This window comes from Anolis sagrei, chromosome 6 (genome assembly GCF_037176765.1).
Source record: "Anolis sagrei isolate rAnoSag1 chromosome 6, rAnoSag1.mat, whole genome shotgun sequence".
Classification (NCBI taxonomy): domain Eukaryota; kingdom Metazoa; phylum Chordata; class Lepidosauria; order Squamata; family Dactyloidae; genus Anolis; species Anolis sagrei.
Window position 1 is genome coordinate 77,977,701 of NC_090026.1, and position 24,092 is coordinate 78,001,792.

General features: G+C 37.7%; 2 protein-coding genes across 4 annotated transcripts; one reads left to right on the forward strand and one right to left on the reverse strand.

Annotated features, from left to right (window-relative positions):
* Positions 1–200: 200 nt before the first annotated feature.
* Positions 201–10,580, reverse strand: LZTFL1 (leucine zipper transcription factor like 1). 3 transcript variants are annotated; one of them, XM_060781793.2, is made up of 10 exons: positions 10,254–10,580; positions 7,854–7,978; positions 6,750–6,944; positions 6,311–6,371; positions 5,253–5,321; positions 4,249–4,314; positions 4,072–4,149; positions 2,669–2,827; positions 1,364–1,467; positions 201–721 (listed from the first exon to the last, which is right to left on the reverse strand). In XM_060781793.2, exons 1-10 carry the CDS (start codon positions 10,254–10,256, stop codon positions 703–705), a joined length of 879 nt encoding a protein of 292 aa, XP_060637776.2. In that variant the 5' UTR covers positions 10,257–10,580; the 3' UTR covers positions 201–702. The 3 variants fall into 3 exon arrangements, with proteins under 3 accessions (XP_060637776.2, XP_060637774.2, XP_060637775.2); XM_060781791.2 differs by having other exon boundaries at positions 2,669–2,842; positions 10,254–10,578; XM_060781792.2 differs by lacking the exon at positions 10,254–10,580 and adding an exon at positions 10,157–10,236 and having other exon boundaries at positions 2,669–2,842.
* A 10,741-nt stretch (positions 10,581–21,321) lies between these two features.
* Positions 21,322–23,141, forward strand: CCR9 (C-C motif chemokine receptor 9). The gene is made up of 2 exons (XM_067470567.1): positions 21,322–21,345; positions 22,062–23,141. Exons 1-2 carry the CDS (start codon positions 21,322–21,324, stop codon positions 23,139–23,141), a joined length of 1,104 nt encoding a protein of 367 aa, XP_067326668.1.
* Positions 23,142–24,092: the final 951 nt, after the last annotated feature.

Sequence of the window (24,092 nt, forward strand, 5' to 3'; positions counted from 1 at the left end):
TGAAGTGCTCTCTCCACAGGGACGTCTTCTATAAATCCTTTTATACAGTTATTTTCTTTAGTTTCACTTAGTAATTGACATACTGTTAATGTGTGATTTATATTGTAGAGATCTTATGGACACAATTAAATACTTCCAGTTAACACAATAAATTTTGTTTCCATGTATTTACTAATGAATTAACAAATGAGGACCAACACTTGCCTTTTCTCTTGGTGATGAAACTTTATTGGAAATTGAGGAGTTAATGGTTTCTGTTATTACTGTACAAAACCAGCTTTTTTCTCCTGCTGCTACTACATTTGTAAAAATAAAACCACATTTAGGACACATGTAGATTGCATGGAATAGATTCTTTGGGCCTGCATCTTACAAATATGTAAGGAATGAAAAATTTATCCTTTGTTTAAAATAAGAATATTTTCTACTATAGGTACTCTGTGTTCATAGGCAAGACAGAGTAATAACTATTCAAAAAAGGCTTGAAATACAGAAATAAGACTATGCCCTTTTCTTTGTTGTCAATTCTGCTATGACTTCATTACAGTAAATATACATCCCCAAAAAGAGAGAAAAAGAAAATTAGAAACAAACTTCTTGAAAAGTGTAACTTGCAACATATTCAAAAATAGATCCCTTATTTTCTCAATTGTCTGCTTATCCAATATGGCAGTGCCTTGACGTGGCCAGTGTTTTCTCATATTAATCATCTGGTTCATATCTGTTTAAAAAAATGGATAAAAACAGATTAATATATGATGGCAAAACAATATGTTACTTGAAATAAACATATAAAATGTTATTTTAAAAGACATGTTGTCACTTAACTATAGTGTATGAACTAATAAGCAATCAGGATACATTTATTCCACTCTTGAATACAACTTAGTTCAAGCAGAACATTTTAAATTCTAATAATTCAAATCATTTTTTAAACATTTTCCATTCCAGTATGACTTTAATATCAATGAAATGGAACTAGAGAAGACTTGCACTCAAACCATCCAGAAATCCTGTCAAGAGTTTTATTCAGCTTGCCAGAAACCCTGAAATTGAAGAATGTACTATTCACAATTCAATTTACTTATTGAATATATGTTTACAGATCCTAAATGACAGTTATCAGAATGAATGTCACAATCTTGGGGCTGGGATGCAAACATCTAGTTCTGTACAAAGAAGTTTCTAAAATTGCAGCTAATTTTAGCAACCTCTTAATGCTTTTAAAAATGCATAAAAGTGTTGTTTGCAGTATAGGATGAGGTCCTGCCATTGAAAAAAAAAGAATAAAAAATGAGTCTCAGTTTTTAAATTGCACATTGTCTTGCAAAGCTGAAAGCATAAATGGAAGACCACAACTTACTTCGAAAGCTTCTTTCTTAGCTCCTTGATCTGGTCATTCTTCTTGGACAGAATCTCTTTCATGTTGCGATAGGCAGCTGTTTGCTGGAACTTCTTTTCCAGTTCCTATTTATTTAGAATCATCAATGTATCTACTTAGTTTTTTTTTACAAAAGTTAAGCCAAAGCTTAAAGTTCTTCATTTTGAAACTATTCAAAACATGATTATTCAGTAGCAAGTGCATAACACGTAAATCACACACTTGTAATTATTGTGTAATTATCTTACATTCACTTTAAATGATTACTGGGAATTTATATCAGTACTTAATATGCAACAGTAATCCAATGAATGCACATGAGGAAAATGAGATTGACAGCATAATCTTACAGGTCTTCCCAGAAGAAAGTCACAGCACACTCTTTATGGCTTATGTTGACATAGGCAAGTATAGATATTTGTGCCTTCCATAACATTTCATAAGGGTTATTGGAAAACTTGAATTCTGTCTTGAGAGAAGTGATTCAAGTATAGTGGTGTCCTGTAGTTGGATTTAGACAACGTCTACACAAACTGTGGCCCTCTGGCTGTTTTGGACTTTGGCTCCCATAATTCATAACCATGGGATAAGCTGGCTAGGGCTTATGGGAACTGGAGTACCAAACACTGGGAAGATCATAAGTTGTGCAAAACTGATTTAGACAAATGTTTCAGATAAGAACCAGAAAGATATCTAGAAGATCTCCACATTTGACACCACAGCAGTGAAACAGTTGTATGACGCTCACAATTGATGGTAGAGGCAGGCATAAATCGAAGCCATTATATTTTGGCCCAAAATTCTTAGAACTTCAACCATTATATGAGAACTGTTAACAAAATCCAAATCTAAAGAAAAACTTTTTCCTATCAAAACCACTGTAGGTATTCTTTGTTTATAATTAACAAAGAATAAGTAATGTATAAACTACTTTATGTAGTTTGTTGTATTGTATTTTATTGTATTATTTATGTTGTGAGCCACCCCAAGTCCCTTGGGGGGGAGATGGGGTGGGATATAAATAAAGATTATTATTATTATTATTATTATTATTATCATCATAAAATGAAATATATCAACGTTTCTTCTATAATGTAAATTACATATGCTATTTTTCTTTGTTTATATTCTGCCCTATAGCTAAATACCTCAGTTCAGTATACAATAAAATCAGCTTCAGCAATTTAATACTATCTTCTATATTCTTCTTCAGATCAAGTTCATATATTTTACCTACTATCATGTTACCAGAAGAACATGACAGCTTTGTAACAGAAGAAAACATACCTTTTCAGCCATAGCCAGCTGGTCCTGAACCTTAAGCAGGTCATGCTTTGTTGAAACCAGATTCTCTTCCAGGGATTTTTGGCTTGCAGTACTATCATGCAAAGTCTTTTCTAATTTGTACTTCAAATCAGCCATATTGCTTTCTAGTTCACAAAGATCCTGTGTAGGGTTTAACTGAAAAAAACGGAAAGTAAATAAATACATTAATATGGTACTAAAAATAAACACCTACACATTCATTCACATTCCTTTAAAACTTGACGATTCCAGATATAATATATATATATAGGTTGAACATTCCTTACTCAAAATGCTTGGACCAAAAGTGTTTTTGATTTCAGATTTGTTTCACATTCTGGAAGACCTATACTTGTGTGTGTGTGTGTGTGTAGAAGTATCTTTGAAACAGGACTCAAATCTAAACAAAATTCATTTATGTTTCATGTACATCTTATACACATAGCCTGAACATATTCTATGAATTTTTAAAAATAAATTAATACATGAAACAAAATGTGCACACACTGAATTATCAGAAAGAGAAGGTGTCATTATCTCAGCCAATAATGTGGACAAGTCCTGATTTCGGAGTATTTCAGATTTAAGAATTCCTGATAACCTGTACAATGAAAATATCAGGAAAAAAACTTTGCAAGGGAGTTGGTTAAACATATAATTTAAAGTTCGCTGTGATCTTTACTATAAAAAGCAGTTAAGACAATATTTGGATCCTTTATGTATAAGGTGGAAATGGAACAGCTTCCATTTTCTCCCTTGCTAGGAATACTTATGCTTTAAATAGCTCTAAAAACATATTAAATATGTTGCAGAAAACAACATATTATTCAGTATGACAAAGAATAAGTCTTGTATTTTCATTACTGAAAATAATGTTGTCTGAACATTAGTTGCCTTAACTCAACAATTGCTGCTAAAAAGGATAAATCACACACACTATATTTTTTGTATTGAAGAATACATACCATAAATCATGTTGGAAAGCAAAAGCAAAAGCAAAAGAAATTTGAATTAAAAAAACTGAAAATTTATAAGAATTCATTGTTTTGTCTGTTGTATTTTGGCGTATATTTTCCTACAAATTTGATTTTTGAAATTCATACAAATTTAACCAAATTTACCACATACCAAATATACACTGTGCAAATAAATTAGATCCATTAGAAAACTTTTTTTCTCTGAAAAAAGTACTGAAATTACCTGGAATAATTAATTCAACTATATGCAACTGAAATCGTGTTGTAAATATTAGTCAACTTTTCCCCAAGCCTAGTTGAACCAACCTAAAATTACCTGGTGTAATTCAATAATATTTAAATGAAATGATACTGAAAATGTTAGGCAACTTTCTCCCTAGTTTATTGGAGTAAACCAAATAATTTTACCTTATGATCTCCTTGAACAATCTCAAGCTCTCGGAGAGCTTTCTCCAACTTTGATTTTTCATCCAGTGCACTGGTAGCCTGCAAGAAATTTGAACATTTAAATCAGAATGTATTTTAGTATAGAAATAGAACTTCTGAACTTCTGGTGTACATATAACAAAATTTAAACTAAATTACCTGCACTTCTATTGTCTTTAATCTGCTCCTCAATTTTTCATTTTCTTCTTGGAGTCTTGCAATTTCCTATGGAACATTAAGACATTTATTGTTGTATTCTATCACTAAATATCTGGTCTGCAGAAATATCTAGCTTACTGGTTATCTTGATCAGAATAGTGCAAAACATACATACATACATACATACATACATTTCAGTTGCCAAAAAAAATCTACTTTCCCTTAAAACATCCTGGTTTAAATCAGTAGTTCTCAACCTATGGGTCCCTATATGTTTTGGCTTTCAACTTCCAGAAATCCTAATAATTGGTAAACTGGCTGGGATTTCTGGAAGTTGTAGGCCAAACCTGGGGGCCCATAGGTTGAGAACTACTGGTTTAAATCATGTTCTCAAGAGACAAAAATAAGGTAACATAGTTGGTTTACGCACAAACTTCATGTATTCATCACACAGGTACATTGCAAATCAGTCCAGTTACAGATAGAATTTGAAGTAGTTTCTCTGTGCAGGTAACATAGGACAACTTTCTTATAATCTTAACAGCCCATAGTCTAAAGCAGTGATTCTCAACCTGTACAGCTAGTAAACTGATTGGGATTTCTGGGAGTTGTCGGTCAAAACACCTGGGGAGCCACAGGTTGAGAACCACTGGTCTCAAGCATCTCTCTGTTCTGAGAGTCTAGAGTGTCTCTGTCTAGTCTGAAAGTCCAATAGTTTCTACTTCTATTAGTGTCTGAAAACATACTGTTTCTAAAATAGTGTCTGAGACCTGAACAGTCCCAGTTCTGATCACATGGTCTGCAGCGCCTCCCACAACACAGAATTAAGGAAAACTGCATACCAATACACACATATACAATACAGCAAGCAATCTGAATTATAGAAAAACAAATAACTAGTGGAGGCTTGAGGAAAGTTGCTATTTCCAACAATTAAGGTTCAAATAACATGTAACGTATTGGTTTAATTAACAATCAGAAAACATAACTATCACAACATATACCTTCTGCAGGAGTTCTGATGCTCCATCATGCAATGGAGTAAGTTTAGGCTTAACCAGTTCTGGATTGGGCTGAAAATTTTAATAAAAGCATTAAAAGGTTACAAGAACATATTCAAATATTTTCTTTTTAAGATATGCTGTAGACCCCCCCCCCCACACACACACACGTGTTCACTCTAGAAGCAAAGTCAATGAGACTTAGTCTCAGAGAAGATACATAATTAAACCCATCATGGCAATTATTTCTCAGAAAGATTGCTAATATGTAACTACAGTTCAAAGCAATGTTCCTATATTTTGTGGATGGCGCTGAAAGTTCTCCTCCCATTTATCTTCTATGCCACAGTAATCAAAGAAGAGGAGGGTTTCTCGAGAATGAAGAAATGGCCTACATTCCAGAACAGCAACTCTAAAGGTATCGGATAAAGGTAAATGGATTTACAAGCACAAAGCCTCCTCTCCAGGCGCCTTTGAATTCAAAAAGAACCCTGAAGATCTTCTGCCTCAGCTAACTGCCCCAGCCTCTTCTAATAAAGCCTACAAGCCGTCTATGGCCTTCCTTCTTATAGCTTCCATCCTGCAGGTCATAATGAAGGCTTATCTATTTCTGTTATAAGTAGAACCATCTCACACTGCTTTATCCTTTCCTCACAGACTTTCTTATTCAGCGGACTGAACTTCAAGACATAAAACAAATCACTCACATCAGAGCTGCTTTCTCCCTAGTTCAAGATCTCTGAATGAATGAGATAGCCTATCCAACTCCAGAGCACTCTCTCATAATGACAGGTCATGTCATATCTTATAATTTGTAAAACTTATTCCAAGAACTGTCTTATTTCTTATATTCATAACCTATTCTATAAAACATTTTGGTTTTTTAAAAAAAGGATAGAAATGTTTTTTAAAACTAACAAACAACATTATTTTAATTAAGCAAGAACTTATTGCTTAGGAATAATAACTTTTTAAATAGTTATCTTTTCTCTTAAATTTAGGATTATAAATACAAGTAGGTTTTTCATAATGAATTTTACTACATTAGCAGAGATACATACTTTCTTATTTGAAGATGTAAATTCTGACTTTTCAAACTCTGCAACTTGCTCTAACAAATTCCTAGAAAAAGAGCAGAAAAAAATCACTCAATTATCCTTTTGGACACCAAACTATAGTCTAAATTCCACTGAGCAATGAAGGCAATAAAATAGAAGAATTAGTCTTGTAGTTATAAAGCAAAAAATTGTATCAAGGCAGGTTATATGGAAAAATCTCTTTATAAATACAGATGCAATTACTTTTCTAGGTAATAAAATATTTAGAAACAAGACTGAAATCCAAAACACACTTATTTGAGGCTACTTTGGTTGAAGTCGGTGGAAATTCTCATAAAAATGTTGTGAACAGCAGAAATCAACATTTATTAAACTAGTTTTATAGCATCCCTGATACATATTGGGAAACGCTGACTAATAATGGTACATTTTAAAATCTTACCTATTTTCCAACTCTGAAATGTCAGTTTGCAGTTTAAGATACCACTTCTCTGCTTGGGAAAAAATTTGGCGCAGAAGCAATACATTGGTGTATGCTGTGTTAATAAGCTCAGATTCCACTTCACTGTGTACCACGGTCTGTAAGCCATCCAGTATATCTGTAACTTCATCAATAGTGAATGTGTCTTCCACCAACCTTAATTTACAAATGCACAGGTTACTAGAACATCCACACTGACAAACCAAAATATCCATACAGCAAACCAAAAACTAAAATATTCCTGTTTACAGTTGGCCCTCCGTTTTCACACAGATTATGGGTGCTGGACTCTTATGAAAGTGAACAAACTCCAAATATCTATCTCTAAGCCACAATTGTATTTAACCTACACAAAAAGTGCCTGTCCTGGTGGGGTAAAAGAGTTCAGCTGCATACATGTGCAAAGGGAAGAGCATGGGGGAAGTGCAAGAAGAGGTTAGGAAGAAGTCGGGGAAAGCCTGAGAGGGGAGAGGAGTAGAGAGCCTGAAAAGAGAAGTGTATTTTCATTCCTGCTGGTTTTTTAATAGTTACTGATTTTCTTTCCTGCTGGTTTTTTTTTAGCACTTACTGAATTTGACATTTAGTGATATACGGGAATTAAAATTTATAATTCCAGTTCTCTCCTCCTCCCCTCCCTAGTCCCACTCCTCCATCAGTTCTGAAGATTCTCACTTCAATTGTGGGCACAATGGGAAGTAATACTGAATCAGTCCTTGATACCCTAGTGAGTGAAGACAGATGTAATATAGAAAGAGAAGTTCCTTCATATACGTATTAGATTAATCAAATGCTAATTTGTATGTCAGATACTCTATGGTTTGGTGAAGTTGGCTTCCATATTTTTTAAAGCATCACATATATGTTTACTTGCAAACAAAACATAAAGCACTGGATTGCAAGAAGTGAGATTGCTTCCAAATCACAAGGGTTACATCTGTCTTGCCCCTACTTGTGTAGAAACAGAACAAATAATTATCGTGATCTGACAGTGTCCCATTCTGCCTTTAGAATGAGTGCTACTTTTGGACCCTTTGAGCTTGTCTTCATGTTATTTTACTATAATACCTGCTTTCCTTAAGGTCCTGAAAACAGGAGTCCACTGTCTTTAGGCGCAGACCACGCTTGGAGCGTGCAAATCGCATGTAGCTGATGATCTCATTCTGATGGTGTTCATTGAGTCCCAGCTCCGCCTGGGCAAAATAAAACAAAACATAAAAGCACAGTTTTACAATCAAGACTTTTAGTCTTCTGTTTAATGATGATGATTATTATGAATGAAATCAGAAAATTATACTAGCAGTTTAAAAAAAAATGTCAACAATTATATAAACATTATTATAAACAGATACAAGCTGTCTTTTTGGACCACATCACATAACTGCAATTTCCACTATGCAGTAGAGTCTCACTTATCCAACATAAGAGGGCTGGCAAAATGTTGGATAAGCGAAAATGTTGGATAATAAGGAGGGATTAAGAAAAAGCCTGTTAAATGTCAAATTACATTATGATTTTACAAATTAAGCACCAAAACATCATGTTTTACAACAAATCAACAGAAAAAGCAATTTGATACACAGTAACATGATGCAGTAATTACTGTATTTACAAAATTAAGCACCAAAACACTGCAATGTATTGAAACAGCTGTGGATCAGGGAGGGAGGCTGACTGCGTTGGATAATACAGAATGTTGGATGAGTGAAGGTTGGATAACCCTACTGTACTAACTAAATTTTCAGTCAGAATGATTCTGTGTACTATCTCATGGCTTCAAGTACTTTTGAGAAGCAAATAGGAAAACTAGAACATTCAGTGATTCATGCTTGATATTCATCCCAAGATTCCTATATGGGATGTTTACTAACTGAAACAGAAAATACTACATTGGGGTTTTTAAAATATAAAAATAAAGACAATAGGGAAAGACATAAGAAAGAGGAAAGGAAAAAAAGAAGAGTGTGTGTAATAGGGGTGTGCACTAAGCACATACATTAATATTGGCTAACAATAATCCTATGCTCAGCAGTTGTGGAGTCTGTTGGAAACTAGGCAAGTGGGGTTGATATATCCGTGGAATCATGTCAAGGTGGGAGAAAGAACTCTTGTCTGCTTAAGGCAAGTGTGAATGTTGAAATTGGCCATTTGATTAGCACTGAACAGCCTTGCAGCTTCAAAGCCTTGGTGGATGCTGCCTGGGAGAATCCTTTGATGGGAGGTGTTAACTGCCCTGATTTTTTTCCTGTCTGGAATTCCCATTTTCTGGGTGTTGTTCTTTATTTAATGTCCTGATTTCTGAGTTTAGATTTCAAAGCCAGGCCCAGCGTACCTGTCCGAACGTATCTCCTTCTACGTCCCACCTTGGAGTTTAAGATCTTCTGGTGAGGCCCTGCTCTCGGCCTCGCCTGTATCACAAGTGAGGCTGGCAGGGACGAGGGACAGGGCCTTCTTGGTGGTGGCCCCTCGCCTGTGGAATGCACTCCCCGGGGAAATTAGGTCATCAACATCCCTCCTCTCTTTCAGAAGGAAGTTAAAAACCTGGATGTGGGATCAGGCCTTCGGGTAAGCTGGCAGATGGACAAAAGACAATGACGACCAGCATAGGAAAGGACAATGACAATGCTGGATGGATTATGGATTTATGAATTGGCGAACATTGACCACAAGATGATTTTATTGCTGCTACTGTATTGTTTTTGATTGTTTTAACTAGTCATAACTGTTGACACTTTATTGTAATTTGTACATTGTATTTTGTGAACTGTCGGGCATCGAACTGTGCCTTTTGTAAGCCGCCCTGAGTCCCCTCCTAGGGGGTTGAGAAGGGCGGGGTAGAAGCACCCCAAATAAATAAACAAATAAATGTGAAGCTGCAAGGCCATTCAATGCTAATCAAGGTGGCCAATTGCAACATTCACACCTGCCTCAAACAGACAAGAGTTCTTTCTCCACCCTGGACATTCCACAGATACATAAACTCCACTTGTCTAGCTTCCAACAGACCTCACAACCTCTAAGGATGCCTGCCATAGATGTGGGTGAAACGTCAGGAGAGAATGCTTCTGGAACATGGACATACAGCAACCCAGTGAATCTGGTCATGAATGCCTTCGACAACATAGTCTCTACAATGAAAAGACTGTCCTCCTCTATGAATAGTGTGTAACACGAAGGGCGCACTCCCCAAATGATGCTAAAACCTCTTGCGGACCTAGGGGCCCCTCTCTGCTAACTAGGGATGATGGGGTTTGTAATCCAAGCGGGGTGAGGGGTGGGGAGTCTTAGAGGGAGGAAGAGTAACACTCCAAAGGAGTCCGGCCTACTTCAGAAGGCGAAGGCGCCCTCTCTAAAGTACAGAGGCGCCCTACCATCTCTCTGGGGAAGCCTGAGGCGCTAAGAGGAGCCTGGCCCAGTGAAGACTATTCGAGAGGAGGCCCGAAGGGGGGCGACGCGGCCGTAACTCACCATAACGAACCGCCGGCGGCCCGGAGAGAAGAGCCGAGGGATTTACAGGGCGGCGGTTGCCATGGTGAGGAAACAGAAGCCTCGCGAGCGCCTCCTTTGAAGCCCCATTGGTCGAGACGAGCGTTTGTGTGACCGGAAACAAAAGGCAGTCGGGTTCGGGTGCGGCAGGGAAGCTAACGGACGCCGGGTTTGAGAGCGGCGCGCGGCTCTATCCAGAAGGCCAAAGAGTTGAGAAATATCATTCCAAGACTATACTTCGTGGTTGCTTTCGACGCCGTTTCCCCTTTCCTCTGTTGCTTCAGCGGGGTGAAAGACTGGAGGCTCTGGAAGGAGGCAATCAAAGGCGTTAGTCTAGCTGTCATATGATTGGCTAAGGCCAGAGAGCCCCGCCTCTCTCTCTCTCTCTCTCTCTCTCTCGCCAAAGAGGAAAGGAACACAAAAGAGGCCCAACAACTAGGGTTCCGTTGGGCATAAAAGGCCAGCGCATTACTCTCTAATGTTCTAGCCACTTGTGTATATTCCCTGTAGATCAGTATTTCTCAACCTGGGGGTCGGGACCCCTGAGGGGGTCACGAGGGGGTGTCAGAGGGGTCGCCAAAGACAATAAGAAAAAACAGTATTTTCTGATGGTCATGGGGATTCCATGTGGGAAGTTTGAGCCAATTCTATCATTGGTGGAGTTCAGAATGTTCTTTGATTGTAATGAACTGTAAATCCCAGCAACTACAACTCCCAAATGTCAAGATCTATTTTCCCCAGACTCCACTAGTGTTCACATTTGGGCATATTGAGTATTCGTGCCAGGTTTGGTCCAGATCCACCACTGCATGAGTCCACAGTGCTCTCTGGATATAGGTGAACTACAACTTCCAAACTCAAGGTCAATGCCCATCAAACCCTTCCAGTGTTTTCCATTGGTCATGGGAGCCAAGTTTGGTTCAAATCCATTGCTGGTGGAGTTCAGAATGCTCTTTGATTATAAGTGAACTATAAATCCCAGCAACTACAACTCCCAAATTACAAAATCAATCCTCGCCCAACCCCACTACCATTCACATTTGGGTGTATTGGGTATTTGTGCCCAGTTTGGTCCAGTGAATGAAAATGCATCCTGCATATCAGATATTTACATTATGACTTATAACTGTAGTAAAATGACTGTTATGAAGTAGCAATGAAAACAATATTATGGTTGGGGTCACCACCACATGAGGGATTGTATTAAGCGGTCACGGCATTAGGAAGGTTGAGAACCACTGCTGTAGATCCACTGTCTCACTGTATGAAACATCCGAGGAAGCATTGTTATTGTGATGAACTTGATGTCCACTTCATTACTCTCTACAATTCTCCACCTGAGGAAGACTTTAGTCGAAACCGGTCGTGGATATCTTCATACAAGAAACTCAAAACTTACTCAAGAGTAACTTTCTCTAAAGTAAAGGATTTTATGCCCTCAAGAGAAATGTGGGTATCTTCTTATAAGAAACTGAAAACCTCACTCAAGAGTATCCTTCTCTAGAGTAAGGGACTTCATGCCCTATAGAGAAGTTGGCTTTACACCAAGAAAGACTTTTGCTACAGTTGTATAATCACTGTGTAAACCAAGTTTGTAATTCATTATATACTGCTGTATGCCACACTATATAAAATTGTAAATAGTTATTTGTTCAATATTGCATTATATTAGCTGAAAGAATATATTTACCTTTGTGTTTTGTGTACCACAACTTGTAGTGGATTTGTGCTTTTAAAACTACATATTACTTTTTATACAATAGATCTCCTCGAAAACATGTTGTTTCGAGTTCTTTGCCGTAATCAAAATAAGTTCTTGTGATCTGAACTTTTTTGTTGTTGTGTCAGGAAAGACTTGAGAATCTGCAAGTCACTTCTGGTGTGAGAGAATTGGCCATCTGCAAGGACGTTGCCCAGGACACGCCCGGATGATTTGATGTTTTATCATCCTTGTGGGAGGCTTCTCTCATGTCCCCGTATGAGGAGCTGGAGCTCATCCACCTCTCCCCGGATTCAAACCTGCAACCTGTCGGTCTTCAGTCCTGCCGGCACAGGGGTTTAACCCACTGCACCACCGGGGGTTCCGATCTGAACTGAAATTTGCATTGAAACCATCTGTACGGAATCACGTGTTTGCTTGTTTTGTATCTGATGCCAGTATTTCCAACCCATAATTCATTTTCTTTCACCTAAAGCAGGAGGGACCTGAAGTAGAAGTTATGGCTTTTAATTGCCTAATGGCGATATTAGGGCATTATAATGATTAAATAAATAGCACAACAGAACCTGCAACTAAATGCTCCTGGTCAGGGTTCCAGTTATTCTGCTGCACCACCCATTCTATCCATTTTATTCTTCTGTGTATTTTCTCTCTCCCCCCCCCCCCCCCCGTCTTAACAAGTTACATGACCATTGGCCATGCTTATCTAGGGTACATCTACATTTCAGAACCAATGCTTTTACACTGCTTTTATTGTATGATAGGGTTTGGTGAGACACCAGCATTCTTTAGCTAAAGACTTTATAAAACTAGCTCCTGTGATTCCATAGTCTTGAGCCACAAAGTGTTGCCAAACTGCATTAACTCTCCAGTGTAGATGCATTTTTTTGGGGGGGGGGAGGGAGTTGTGTGCACATTCCCTTGTTTGCTTCATTCAAGCTTTTTTGGGGCAAGCTTCTCCCATAAATTTCCATTGTATTTCTATCTTGTCCCCATTCCTACTGCTGCCTCGCTTGGTTAATGGTGTCATTCTGGCAACAGAAATCCTGTTCATTATTGATATGCATTATTTGGGGAATAAAAAGGCAACAAAAAGACATTGCAAAGCCTTCCCTTCATCCAACTTCCCTTCATCAAGGGTTATTTGTGTTTACCCCTGTTTAATCCCACATCAAAGCCGTTTCCTGCGTTGTCACCTTTCTGCCTTGATTTGACAAGTTGAAATATAAGAGCCATGGGAGGGGTAAGTTTCCCCCTTTGTTTTTCTTGCCTATATAAGGCCTGCCATAAAATAACAACAGCAGCTGCAGTAGTTGAAGTCCCCCCCCCCCCCCATTTCTCAATTCTGCCACACCCTGAACACACTGCGTTTCCCCCCTATTTTTGGCATTTTGAGAAGTTACTGTAATTTTCAAACACATTATTGATCATTCTGGAATCTTAGACTTCAATTAATGCACATGACAAATCACCCACATATTATGCTTTTCTACAATTAGATGTCAATTGCCTATTATTATTATTATTATTATTATTATTATTATTATTATTATTTGAAACACAACAAGATGAGTCCACAGCAGACTCTCTGATGGCTGTTGAATTGGATCACACATCGGACACTTCCCAAGTGTCTAGGACTGTGTGATGTATTGACAAATAATGCGTGCAGATCCCAGTAAGGTGGCCTTCTGCAGCTGGCAAACGGTTATTTTGTCAGTGCCTATTGTATTTAAGTGCAGGCCAAGGTCTTTAGGCACTGCACCCAGTGTGCTGATCACCACTGGGACCAACTTTACTGGTTTGTGCCAGAGTCTTTGCAGTTCGATTTTTAAATCCTCATATTGTGTCAGTTTTCCAGTTCTTTCTCTTCAATTCTGCTGTCACCTGGGATTGCAACATCAACGATCCATACTTTGTTTTTTAACACCATTGTGAGGTCAGGAGTATTATGCTCCAAAACTCTGTCTGTCTGAATCCGGAAGTCCTAGAGGATTATTATTATTATTATTATTATTATTATTATTATTATTATTATTATTTCATTGAGGTGGGGTGTAACATAGTTAAAACACACATAAACACATAAAACTATTAAATTCCATATATTAAAAAACAGACCTACCCATACAAAGCAAATTTAAATTTATAGTTTAAAATTTATTAAGGCCTCTTCTACACTGCTGTATCAAATCCAGATTATCAGATTTGAACTGGATTACATGGCAGTGCACACTCATATAATCCAGTTCAAAGCAGATAATGTGGATTATCTGTTTTGATAATCTGGATTATATGGCAATGTAGAAGGACCCTAAATCTTCTGGAAGAGAGAGGACTTCAATTCTGCTTCAAATTCTTTTTAACGATAAATTAGCAGTGTAGTAAATATACTCTGCCATTTACATGGAAGTTATGTTGCTTTGCAGCTCAGTTCAACTGCAGTCCCATCCTGAAGTGCAACCTGTACACATTCACTTGCCTGGTATCATTTTATTCACTTCAGGAATATTTTAATTTATAGACATGTATTCAGAAATACAGGGAAAACATAGTGGATGATGGAATTGCTATTAATCAAGAATCTCTGAATATGCCCATGGGATCCTTGGAGGGGTATATTTACTCAAACATGCTAACCAGAAGGTTCTGGAGGTTGTAGTCCAAAAAGTCACATCTGCAAGTTTTGCATCCAATAGCATTTGATTTCTGTCCTTTCAGGCAATTACAATTGCATCTCAATAAAGATAAATGCCTTTCTTCTAAGAAAGCTGGATCCCAACAAACTTAGGCATGGGCACTGTGTTTGTGTATATCATTACCTTTCCTTTCCTAGCTTTCCTGGATGAGCATAAGGGTCAACATCATGGATGGGGAATTTGTGGCTGGCTCAATGATGCTGGACTTTTCACACGCCCAGTTACAATCATCCTGGCCAATGAGCAGTAATGGTGGAATATGTACACAAATGCCTGGGGAGTAGTCTACCTGGTAGCCACCACTAGCATGCCCGTATTCCTGGTATGGATAAAACATGAGATTCATCTTTGCTAGAGAAAATTACCAACAGGAACATAGAATCATAGAATAATAGAGTTGGAAGAGACCACAAGGGCCATCTGCCATGCAGGAAAAGCACAATCAAAGCACTCCCAACAGATGGTCATCCATCCTCTGTTTAAAAGACAATAGCTTTTAAAAGCTGTTTAAAAGCCAATCACTGAATTAGCATTTGACTTTGGCACCTGCCTCAGGCAGCAGATTTATTATTGTTGGGTCTGATTCCATCCATGCTTAATCACATTTATTAGAAAACTATTGATTTCAATACATATGCCATGCCCATGATTGCATCTGGATTCAATCCCTTGTGTTCAGAGGCGGCCCTAGGTAATTTTCAACGGTAAACAAACAGTATTTTGGTCCCCCCCCCCAACCAATCACTGATATATATTTTCTGTTTGTTGTGGGAGTTTAGTGTGCCATATTTGGTTTAATTCCATCATTGGTGGAGTTCAGAATGCTCTTTGATTGTAGGTGAACTATACATCCCAGTAACTACAACTCGCATATGTCAAGGTCTATTTCCCCCTAAGAGCGCCTCAAGAGTGCCCCTGGGCAAAATCAACTATACTGCAAATGCTTACTTTGCGTAATGGGTTGAGCCGCCCCTGCTTGTGTTATAACTGTGTTGAAAGGGAAGGGTTCACTACGGAGGCTTCTGTCTCAAGTGCTGAAATAACTTGAAGTTTAAACTTGGAAGGCACTACCCGAATTGCTGAACCTTATCCCCCAAAACATATTCAGCACCTTGGATAGTTCTTTTTAAACCCAGATTCAGAACTGGGCAGCATCTTTTAGGTGGGCTTCCTCCAAAGGTGGGCTCTCTCCACACACTGAGAGAAAGAATACATCCTTTGGTACCTAGGAGGTCTTCCCATGGAAGAAATAGTGTACTGGGTTGCTGTGAGTTTTCCGGGCTGTATGGCCATGTTCCAGAAGCATTATCTCCTGGCGTTTCACCACATTTATGGCAGGCATCCTCAGAGGTTGTGAGGTCTGTTGGAAACTAGGCTAGTGAGGTTTTTATATCTGTGAACTTCAGGGTGGAAATTCTACAGATACAAAAACCTCACTTGCCTAGTTTCATGGCCAGAGTGATTCTGGCCACAAAAGCCTTCAACAATGCACAGAAATAGTATAGTTTGAGACAGTTATTGGTGCCTTGGCCAAGGTATTCTCACCTAATTGCCATGCAGTTCTTGGAAACTCAGGAACATGTCTTCACATCAGAGATTTTATTGTATGGAAGCATTTAATGGAAGCTTTCCCCATCCATGTCACATAAAATGACCATGGCGCATTATCTGTTTTTATGTGAAATCCCTGCTGGTGGTTTTGGTTTGATGAAAGGGCTTTGCAAAGATTCCAAGCTGGAATGGGGAACATATGGCTATCCAGATGCCATGTGCCATAACTCCCAATACCCATCATTGTGGCTAATGGGAAGTGTAGCCCATAAACGTCTGAAAAGAGCTCGGTATTCCCCAGCTAGTCTTCTCAAGCATTTTGCACTTTGTTATTGATGTTTGTATTTATTAACAGAAGGATTATCTTTGATATATCTTCAGATAAGCCTTTGAAAATAGAAGGTTGTTTTTTTTTAAAGAAAAGCACACATTGTTAGGAGAGTGATGTGTCACAGTAGTTGTAAAAGGATCAACACCAAGTGTGTGTGTTAAAGAAGACCTTATACTGTTAATCATTATGTGCAGCTGCTAATCTAGGTCAGCTAGTAAGTTTGAGCCACACTCGGTGGGGTATAACTGTGTGTGTTTTAGAATACAGTTCAGCTTTTGCTCTGAGGAGCTTATGCTCACAGCATTTTGCTCAACCATTTGCGCTGCTCATTTGAAGGAAGATGAAGAAGCCATGCTCTTTGCATTCTGTAATTCTTACAAGGACTATGTAAGTTTGTTGCACTGTTTATTTTGTATGCAACACTGCAAGTTTGTGTTTTTTTGACTACTGACAAGAGTGAAATTTTCTGTTCTTTCTCCTCTTGCCTTTGTGCAAAGTTATTGTGCCTTATGCATTGAATGGAGTAGCCTTCATAATTAATAAGAAAATGCTGGGGAAAGTGGAAGGCAAAAGGAAGAGGGGCTGACCTAGGGCAAGATGGATGGATGGCATCCTTGAAGTGACTGGACTGACCTTGAAGGAGCTGGGGGTGGTGACGGCCGACAGGGAGCTCTGGCGTGGGCTGGTCCATGAGGTCACGAAGAGTCGGAGACGACTGAACGAATGAACAACAACAACAACATGCATTGGACCAGACTAAATTCCGCTTAAGCATAACATGATGCACTATTCTTACTGTTTTTCTATTCTTATAAATTACTTTTTATCATTTTTAACTATGTTTTAAATTGTCGGTGGTAGGTTACTTCTGTTTTAATATTGTTTGTAAAAATGTTTTACTGGATTGTACCTTAACGTGTAAATAACTTTGAGTTTTGGGGAAACCTGGGTGGTTTAAGCAATGTTTAACCATAGCAGCAGGAACAACAACAACAACAACTTTACAGGTGTACCCAATTTCTTGCATTTCTAAACTCAAATGGAATAAACTGCTCTGGGGCACTCTCTTGAAATGAAGAAGAGAACAGGAACTTGTGAGCTGTGGTTTACCACAACACTCAAAATGTGACTCACCCAAGTAAGTGATAAAAGGACCAGCCACAGACCTATACTGAAGAGCCGTTGAGGGACAACTGACCACTATACACTTTTATTAAACTCTTCATCAAAAGCAAAAGTGTACAGGACCAACCTGTTAAGATCACTCACTGGTGAGTATCTTCTACCACTTGGTAGCTTTGTCTATATTCAAATGTGATGTTCTGTATTTTTCTATCCATTGTTCTTTTAAGACCAGAACCTGCAGGAAAGATTTCCATGGGGTAAATCCAAACATTAGTCCCACATAGAGTGGGATTATTGGACTCATGAGTTCAGTGATTCTCAACCTGTGGGTCCCCAGGTGTTTTGGCCTACAACTCAAAGAAATCCCATTCAGTTTATCAGCTGTTAGGATTTCTGGGAGTTGGAGGCCAAAACATTTGGAGACCCACAGGTTGAGAACCACTGCATTAGTCTCATTGATTTATTAGATCCATTCTGACTGGGTCAAATAATTGGATTTAGCCCTATCAAATAAACACTCTGGAATATGAGTACCACTTTACCTTCCCTCTTTATCTGTTTTTAAATAGCATATTAAAAAGCAAATCCCACTATGTTTGGTGGGTTTTTACATCTAGGCAATACGTACAGCAATAAAACCCAAAAAAATCCAACCATTTATGATCACCACCTTATCAGAAATTTACCCAGGCAAAATGTGCTCCATGTTCACTTTTCAAGTTGGAATTAGTAAGAGTGAAACAATGTTTTCAATTCTAGAATCAGTGGAGAAATTACAGCAATCTCACCACAATCATAAAAACAAATACTGTATATACTCGAATATAAGCCTAGTTTTTCAGCCCCTTTTTTAGGCTGAAAAAGCTCCCCTCAGCTTATACTCGAGTCAAGGTTATTTATTCTTTTACTCTGTTATTAGTATTATTTTATTACATGTATTATTTTACTCTATTATTATAATATTTACATTATGTTGCTATATTATTATTCTATTTATTATTTTGCTGTATTATTATATTTACAGTATTTTACCCTATTATTATTACATTTATTATTTTATTATTATTATTATTATTATTATTATTATTACATTTACAGTATATTACCCTATTATTACTACATTTATTATTTTACTCTATTATTACTGTTTTTATTGCATTTTCATTATTTTACTCTATTATTTATATTATATTTATTATTTTAATAATAAGTACATTTACATTGAAGGAGGTTAGAATAATGGTTCAATAAGAGTTGGACAGTCTTATCTTAAATTACAGTTTTATGTAAATATTCAGAAACATTTAGCCTATTGATACCTCAATTAATGTAATTTTATTGGTATCTATTTTTATTTTGAAATTGACCCATAGTGGATGCATTTCCCACCCTCAGCTTATACTCGAGTCAATACGTTTTCCCAGTTTTTTGTGATAAAATTAGGTGCCTTGGCTTATATTCGGGTCGGCTTATACTCAAGTATATACGGTATGTTTTCATCTGAGCCAAATTGTAGTCTGGTTTGATGGGGCAGAGTGTACTATTGACAATAGACTTTGAACTGGATGTACTATTTAAAAATATGCTACAATTATATCACAGAAATCTCTAGTCTGGAAAGCATCCTGTATTATGGATTGAAATAGACACCAATGGCTTGATAATTGAAAATGTGATTGGTATATAAGTCCTAAATACTTGTGTCAAATTGCCCATATGTACAATGACTTTATAATGCTATTGATATGAATGACGGTAAATCAATTGCAAATGTATCAGCTCAAGTGGTTTATGAATTGCAACTGGGCAGCCTGAAATAAAGAAATGTAGAATTTCAGACATAAAGAGGATCAGCATATTAATAACAGATGACATTGACTATTTAGCACACACCAAAACAAACCAGAAATCGAGTTACTTCATACATAATGGTAATTTTGAAAAAAACAAAACCCAATCTTTGTTCTGATGCTATGGAACGGTAGTATAGAAGATATGTTTCACTTCTTTTTGTGAAAATGCTTAATAAATTGACTGAAATATAGAGTTGTGGGAAATTACTTTTAAAACAGCTATTTGTATATGCTTACTAGAGTTAGATAAAGATTAGCATAGGCAAAATTATTTTCTAATAACTCATAGTGTAATTCTATGCATATTAGGGCTCACTCACAAGTGAATGGATATAGCTTCAATTACCTTTTAATACTTTTCTTGAGTTAAAGGCCACACATTGCATGCATATTCTTTTAAAAGCCATCAAGTGTAGATGTAAAGTGTAAGCCTATGCTATTTTTAAGATTGTCAAATTCACCATAGTATAAGCTTCAGATGCATAATATCAAGTATGTAAAATATATACAGTGCACTCAAGTGTGGTTGGGATGGTCAATTTTAATCTAACAGAGCCTGGAAAAATAATTCAAAGAATTAGGGTGATGGGAATCAAAATCTCTTGAGAAAGCAACAACTCTTGTTGTCTTGTATGCTATGAATAATGAATAATGGTGGAAGTTGATGAAAAGCTGAGAATTCTTCTCTGCTTGGATTTAATTTGCAACAGTGAGTAATTTGGAGATTTATAGTTTCTAATGATCATTCTAAAGTAGGGTTTATGAACTTCTGGTGTTATTTCCCAAGGCTGGCTTAGTTAAATCTTGCTAGCATTTCTCGTTTTGTTCTCAGAAATCCATCCCTTTGTGATGGACTGAGCACTTCAATAGTATTTCAGTTTCATGAAACTGCAGATCCTAGGGTTTAGTTTGTAGAAATGATAACTACTATATTTATTGTTTTCCTGTAGATATGCAATTTATACATTTTTGCTGAACTACACCTGACAACGTTTCTGACTACTGGTTGTGTTGATTTAGAGTTCGAATCCTAAAAATATCTAAAGGACCCTATGACACCCCGCCTCCCCACACATAAATGGAATTGCACTGGTAGGCAGCAGGGTTAAATCTAAGACATTGTTTGATTTGAAATAACTATGCAAAAATAATATTTTTTTGCAGAAAAATTGCAGCAAGTTCATCACAACTAACAGAAGACTTGAGGTCAAAAGAAGCTGACTATCACAGTGAGTATAAATATGTAGATCTTGATCATTCATACAGTCATTGGTTAGTTTCAACTTCCAGATCATTATCTGGAGAATAATGTATGTCCAGATATACAGACATTAAACTCCTCAGATTTACTAAAATAGTACATATACTTAGGAGGAGGAAATGGAGATATGTTTTGAAGGCACAGTGACTGGAAATATGGAAGATCAGCCCTTCATTGTAAACCACATGTGTCAAATCCTGCTTGCCATGTCATTTTATGTGACCCTCCAGAAAAAAATATAGCTGTCCCTCTGGATCCATGGATTCTTTGTCGATGGATTCAATGAATCATAGAATAAGAATTGGAAGAGACCTTGTGGATCATCCAGTCCAACCTCCTGCCAAGAAGCAGGAAAATCAGGTTAAAAACACCCTCTTGAAGGCAACCATAAGGCTGATGTGGCCCTGCATGAAAATGAGTTTGACACCCCTGGTATAAACCATCTAAACGACAACAGCTCAGCCATTTTTCATAATAATGTATTGATTTCTTTTTTTTAAAAAGGATTAGATGGATGATAAAATAGCTAATGAGGTAAGTTTATTCATATGTAATGCTCATATCAATGCATCTACTATGATCAAGAAGATTACTTCATTCTCCAGTTCTAGTTTTCGGAAGTGTGTTATGTTTATTTATTTGTTTGTTTGTTTATTTATTTATTTAATCATGTCAGAAGTGACTTGAGAAACTGCGAGTCGCTTCTGGTGTGAGAGAATTGGCCAACTGCAAGGATGTTGCTCAGGGGATGCACAAATGTTTTACCATCCTGTGGGAGGTTTCTCTCATGTCCTTGCAAGGGAAGCTGGAGCTAACAGATGGGAGCTCACCCCATCTCACGGATTTGAACTGCCAATCTTCAGCAGTTCAGCTCCTGGAGCCCCCGGTGGCCCAGTGGGTTAAACTCCTGTGCCAGCGGGACTGAAGACCGACAGGTCGCAGGTTCGAATCCGGGGAGAGGCAGATGAGCTCCCTCTATCAACTCCAGCTCCTCAGGCGGGGACATGAGAGAAGCCTCCCACAAGGATGATAAACATCAACTCATCCAGGCGTCCCGTGGGCAACGTCCTTGCAGACAGCCAATTCTCTCACACCAGAAGCGACTTGCAGTCTCTCAAGTCACTCCTGACACGACAAAAAAAACCCAAAACAAAACCTTGGCTCCTGTCCTGTTATGTTTATGAAAGACAAAAACCATGTCTTATGCAAATGTTTCTAGAGGGTAATCTTGATTTGTTGGTGTTTTGCAGATGGTCCTGAGCACCTGGCCTCGAGTAAATGCTTCGCTGTCAGAAAAAAATGCCTCCAGACATTTGGACCTCTTCTGCGACATGAGTCAGGTCAAGCTACTTGCGAAAACTTTCTTGCCAACCTTTTTTTGGTGTGTGTTCTTTGTGGGAACTATAAGTAATGCCTTTGTCGTCCTGGTCTACTGGAGATACAAGGGCAAGAAGAACCTAACTGACAGATATCTGATCCATTTGGCAATTGCTGATCTTCTCTTTCTCTTCACTCTTCCTTTCTGGGCAATCGCAGCTCAGGATGGATGGTATTTTAACACTTTCATGTGCAAAACTGTAAATAGCATGTATAAGATCAACTTGTACAGCTGCATGTTATTCCTAATGCTCATCAGTTTTGACAGATACACTGTGGTCGTTCGATCAACGAGGGCTCGGCATTCAAGACAAAAAAGGCTTACGCACCACAAACTGATTTGCTTTGGAGTGTGGTTGGTGGCAGTTGCTCTGTGCATCCCAGAAATAATCTATAGTCAAACCGAGCAGTCTAGTAATATCACTGTTTGCAAAATGATTTATCCCCCTACTGTTAACAGAAGTATCAAAGTCACTGGTCTCTCATTGAAAATTGCTATAGGATTTCTCCTTCCACTTGTTGTGATAGTTGTCTGCTATACCTGTATAATCCACACACTTCTTAGAGCCAAAAGGACCCCCAAGCATAAACCATTCAAGATTATTACTATTATTATCTTAGTTTTTCTTCTCTCTCAGGTCCCTTACAATAGCATTCTGATGGTGAAAACCATGGTTCTTTATGCTCCAATCATAAAAGACTGCAAAATGTTGGATCGCATTGCTATCGGATTCCAGCTAACACAGTCCATAGCTTTTCTTCACAGCTGCCTGAACCCCTTCCTCTACGTTTTTGCCGGGCAGAGATTCCGCAAAACCCTTTTCGAAACACTGAAATGCATGAAGACATTTGAACAACGCACAGATAGCCAAGGACATGACTCTCAATGGTCTAGCAGTGCATTGTTTGGGGAAACAAAAATTAAAAACTCTTTCATGACAACCCCATATTAAAATTCTTCACTCTTAACCAGTCTTTTGGAGACGTCTTTATCTGTCCACAGGACACTTTGATTTTGGTAGCCTTTTGTTTCATTTAAAGATTTTTTTAAAAAATATACATTTCTTTTAGAGTTGCCCTCTACATTTTCAATTTTAATCCTATTTTAGTTCAGTTATTGGGCTTGTTAATTTCACAACCCTCTATGTGTCTGCTCCAAAATAAATCCCATTTAATTTAATAGGACTTACTCTTAGATCAGCGTTAGTCTAGTCTTTTGTTTTATTTTTTCTCCAATTTGTACACTTCTATTTTCCCTCCTTTTGTTTTTTTAAATATATGTGAGCTTTTGTTTAGAGTTACATGTGTGTGACTCTGTGTGTGTCATGTGTGTTTTGTGTGTGTACAGTTACATACAATATGTAAACACTCTATAGATAAGGGATGGTGATGATTGCAGTAAAATGGCTGTCCCAGTCTGTTTTAGTAAGCCCAACAAAGATTGAAAACTTCACCTGGACGGTAGAGGTATTTTGTCCATGAAAGCTTAAGGTAAAAACAAAACTCACTAGTATTTAAGATGCCACAAAACTGGGTTGTTGTGAGTTTTCCAGCTGTATGGCCGTGTTGCAGAAGCATTCCTGACATTTCACCTATATCTATAGCAGGCATCCTCAGAGGATGTGAGATCACAAAACTGTTTGCTGGAACGTGAGTTCAATCATGTTTATTTGAAGGTGAATGAGTATAAGATTGCTACTTCCATTTCTCTTAAGTCTAAGCTGAGTTCTGTCATATTCCAGAGAAGCCAGGCATGCCAAGGGCTCTATTTTTTTTCTTTTTTTTTTTAAAAAAATTATTTCAAAAAAATAATACACCAACCATATATACACCTGCACAAACAAACACACATACACAAACAACCCTCCATACAGTTACCCCTCCACCCACCCCCAGTGCTGCCC

Coding starts and splice junctions, on each gene's coding strand:
- LZTFL1 (XM_060781791.2), bottom strand. Junction 6,945..7,853: donor CAGGACCTTAAGGAAAGCAG/GTATTATAGTAA, acceptor TTGTAAATTAAG/GTTGGTGGAAGACACATTCA. Junction 5,322..6,310: donor TTACATCTTCAAATAAGAAA/GTATGTATCTCT, acceptor TAAAATTTTCAG/CCCAATCCAGAACTGGTTAA.
- CCR9 (XM_067470567.1), top strand. CDS start 21,322: ATGGATGATAAAATAGCTAATGAG. Junction 21,346..22,061: donor ATGATAAAATAGCTAATGAG/GTAAGTTTATTC, acceptor GGTGTTTTGCAG/ATGGTCCTGAGCACCTGGCC.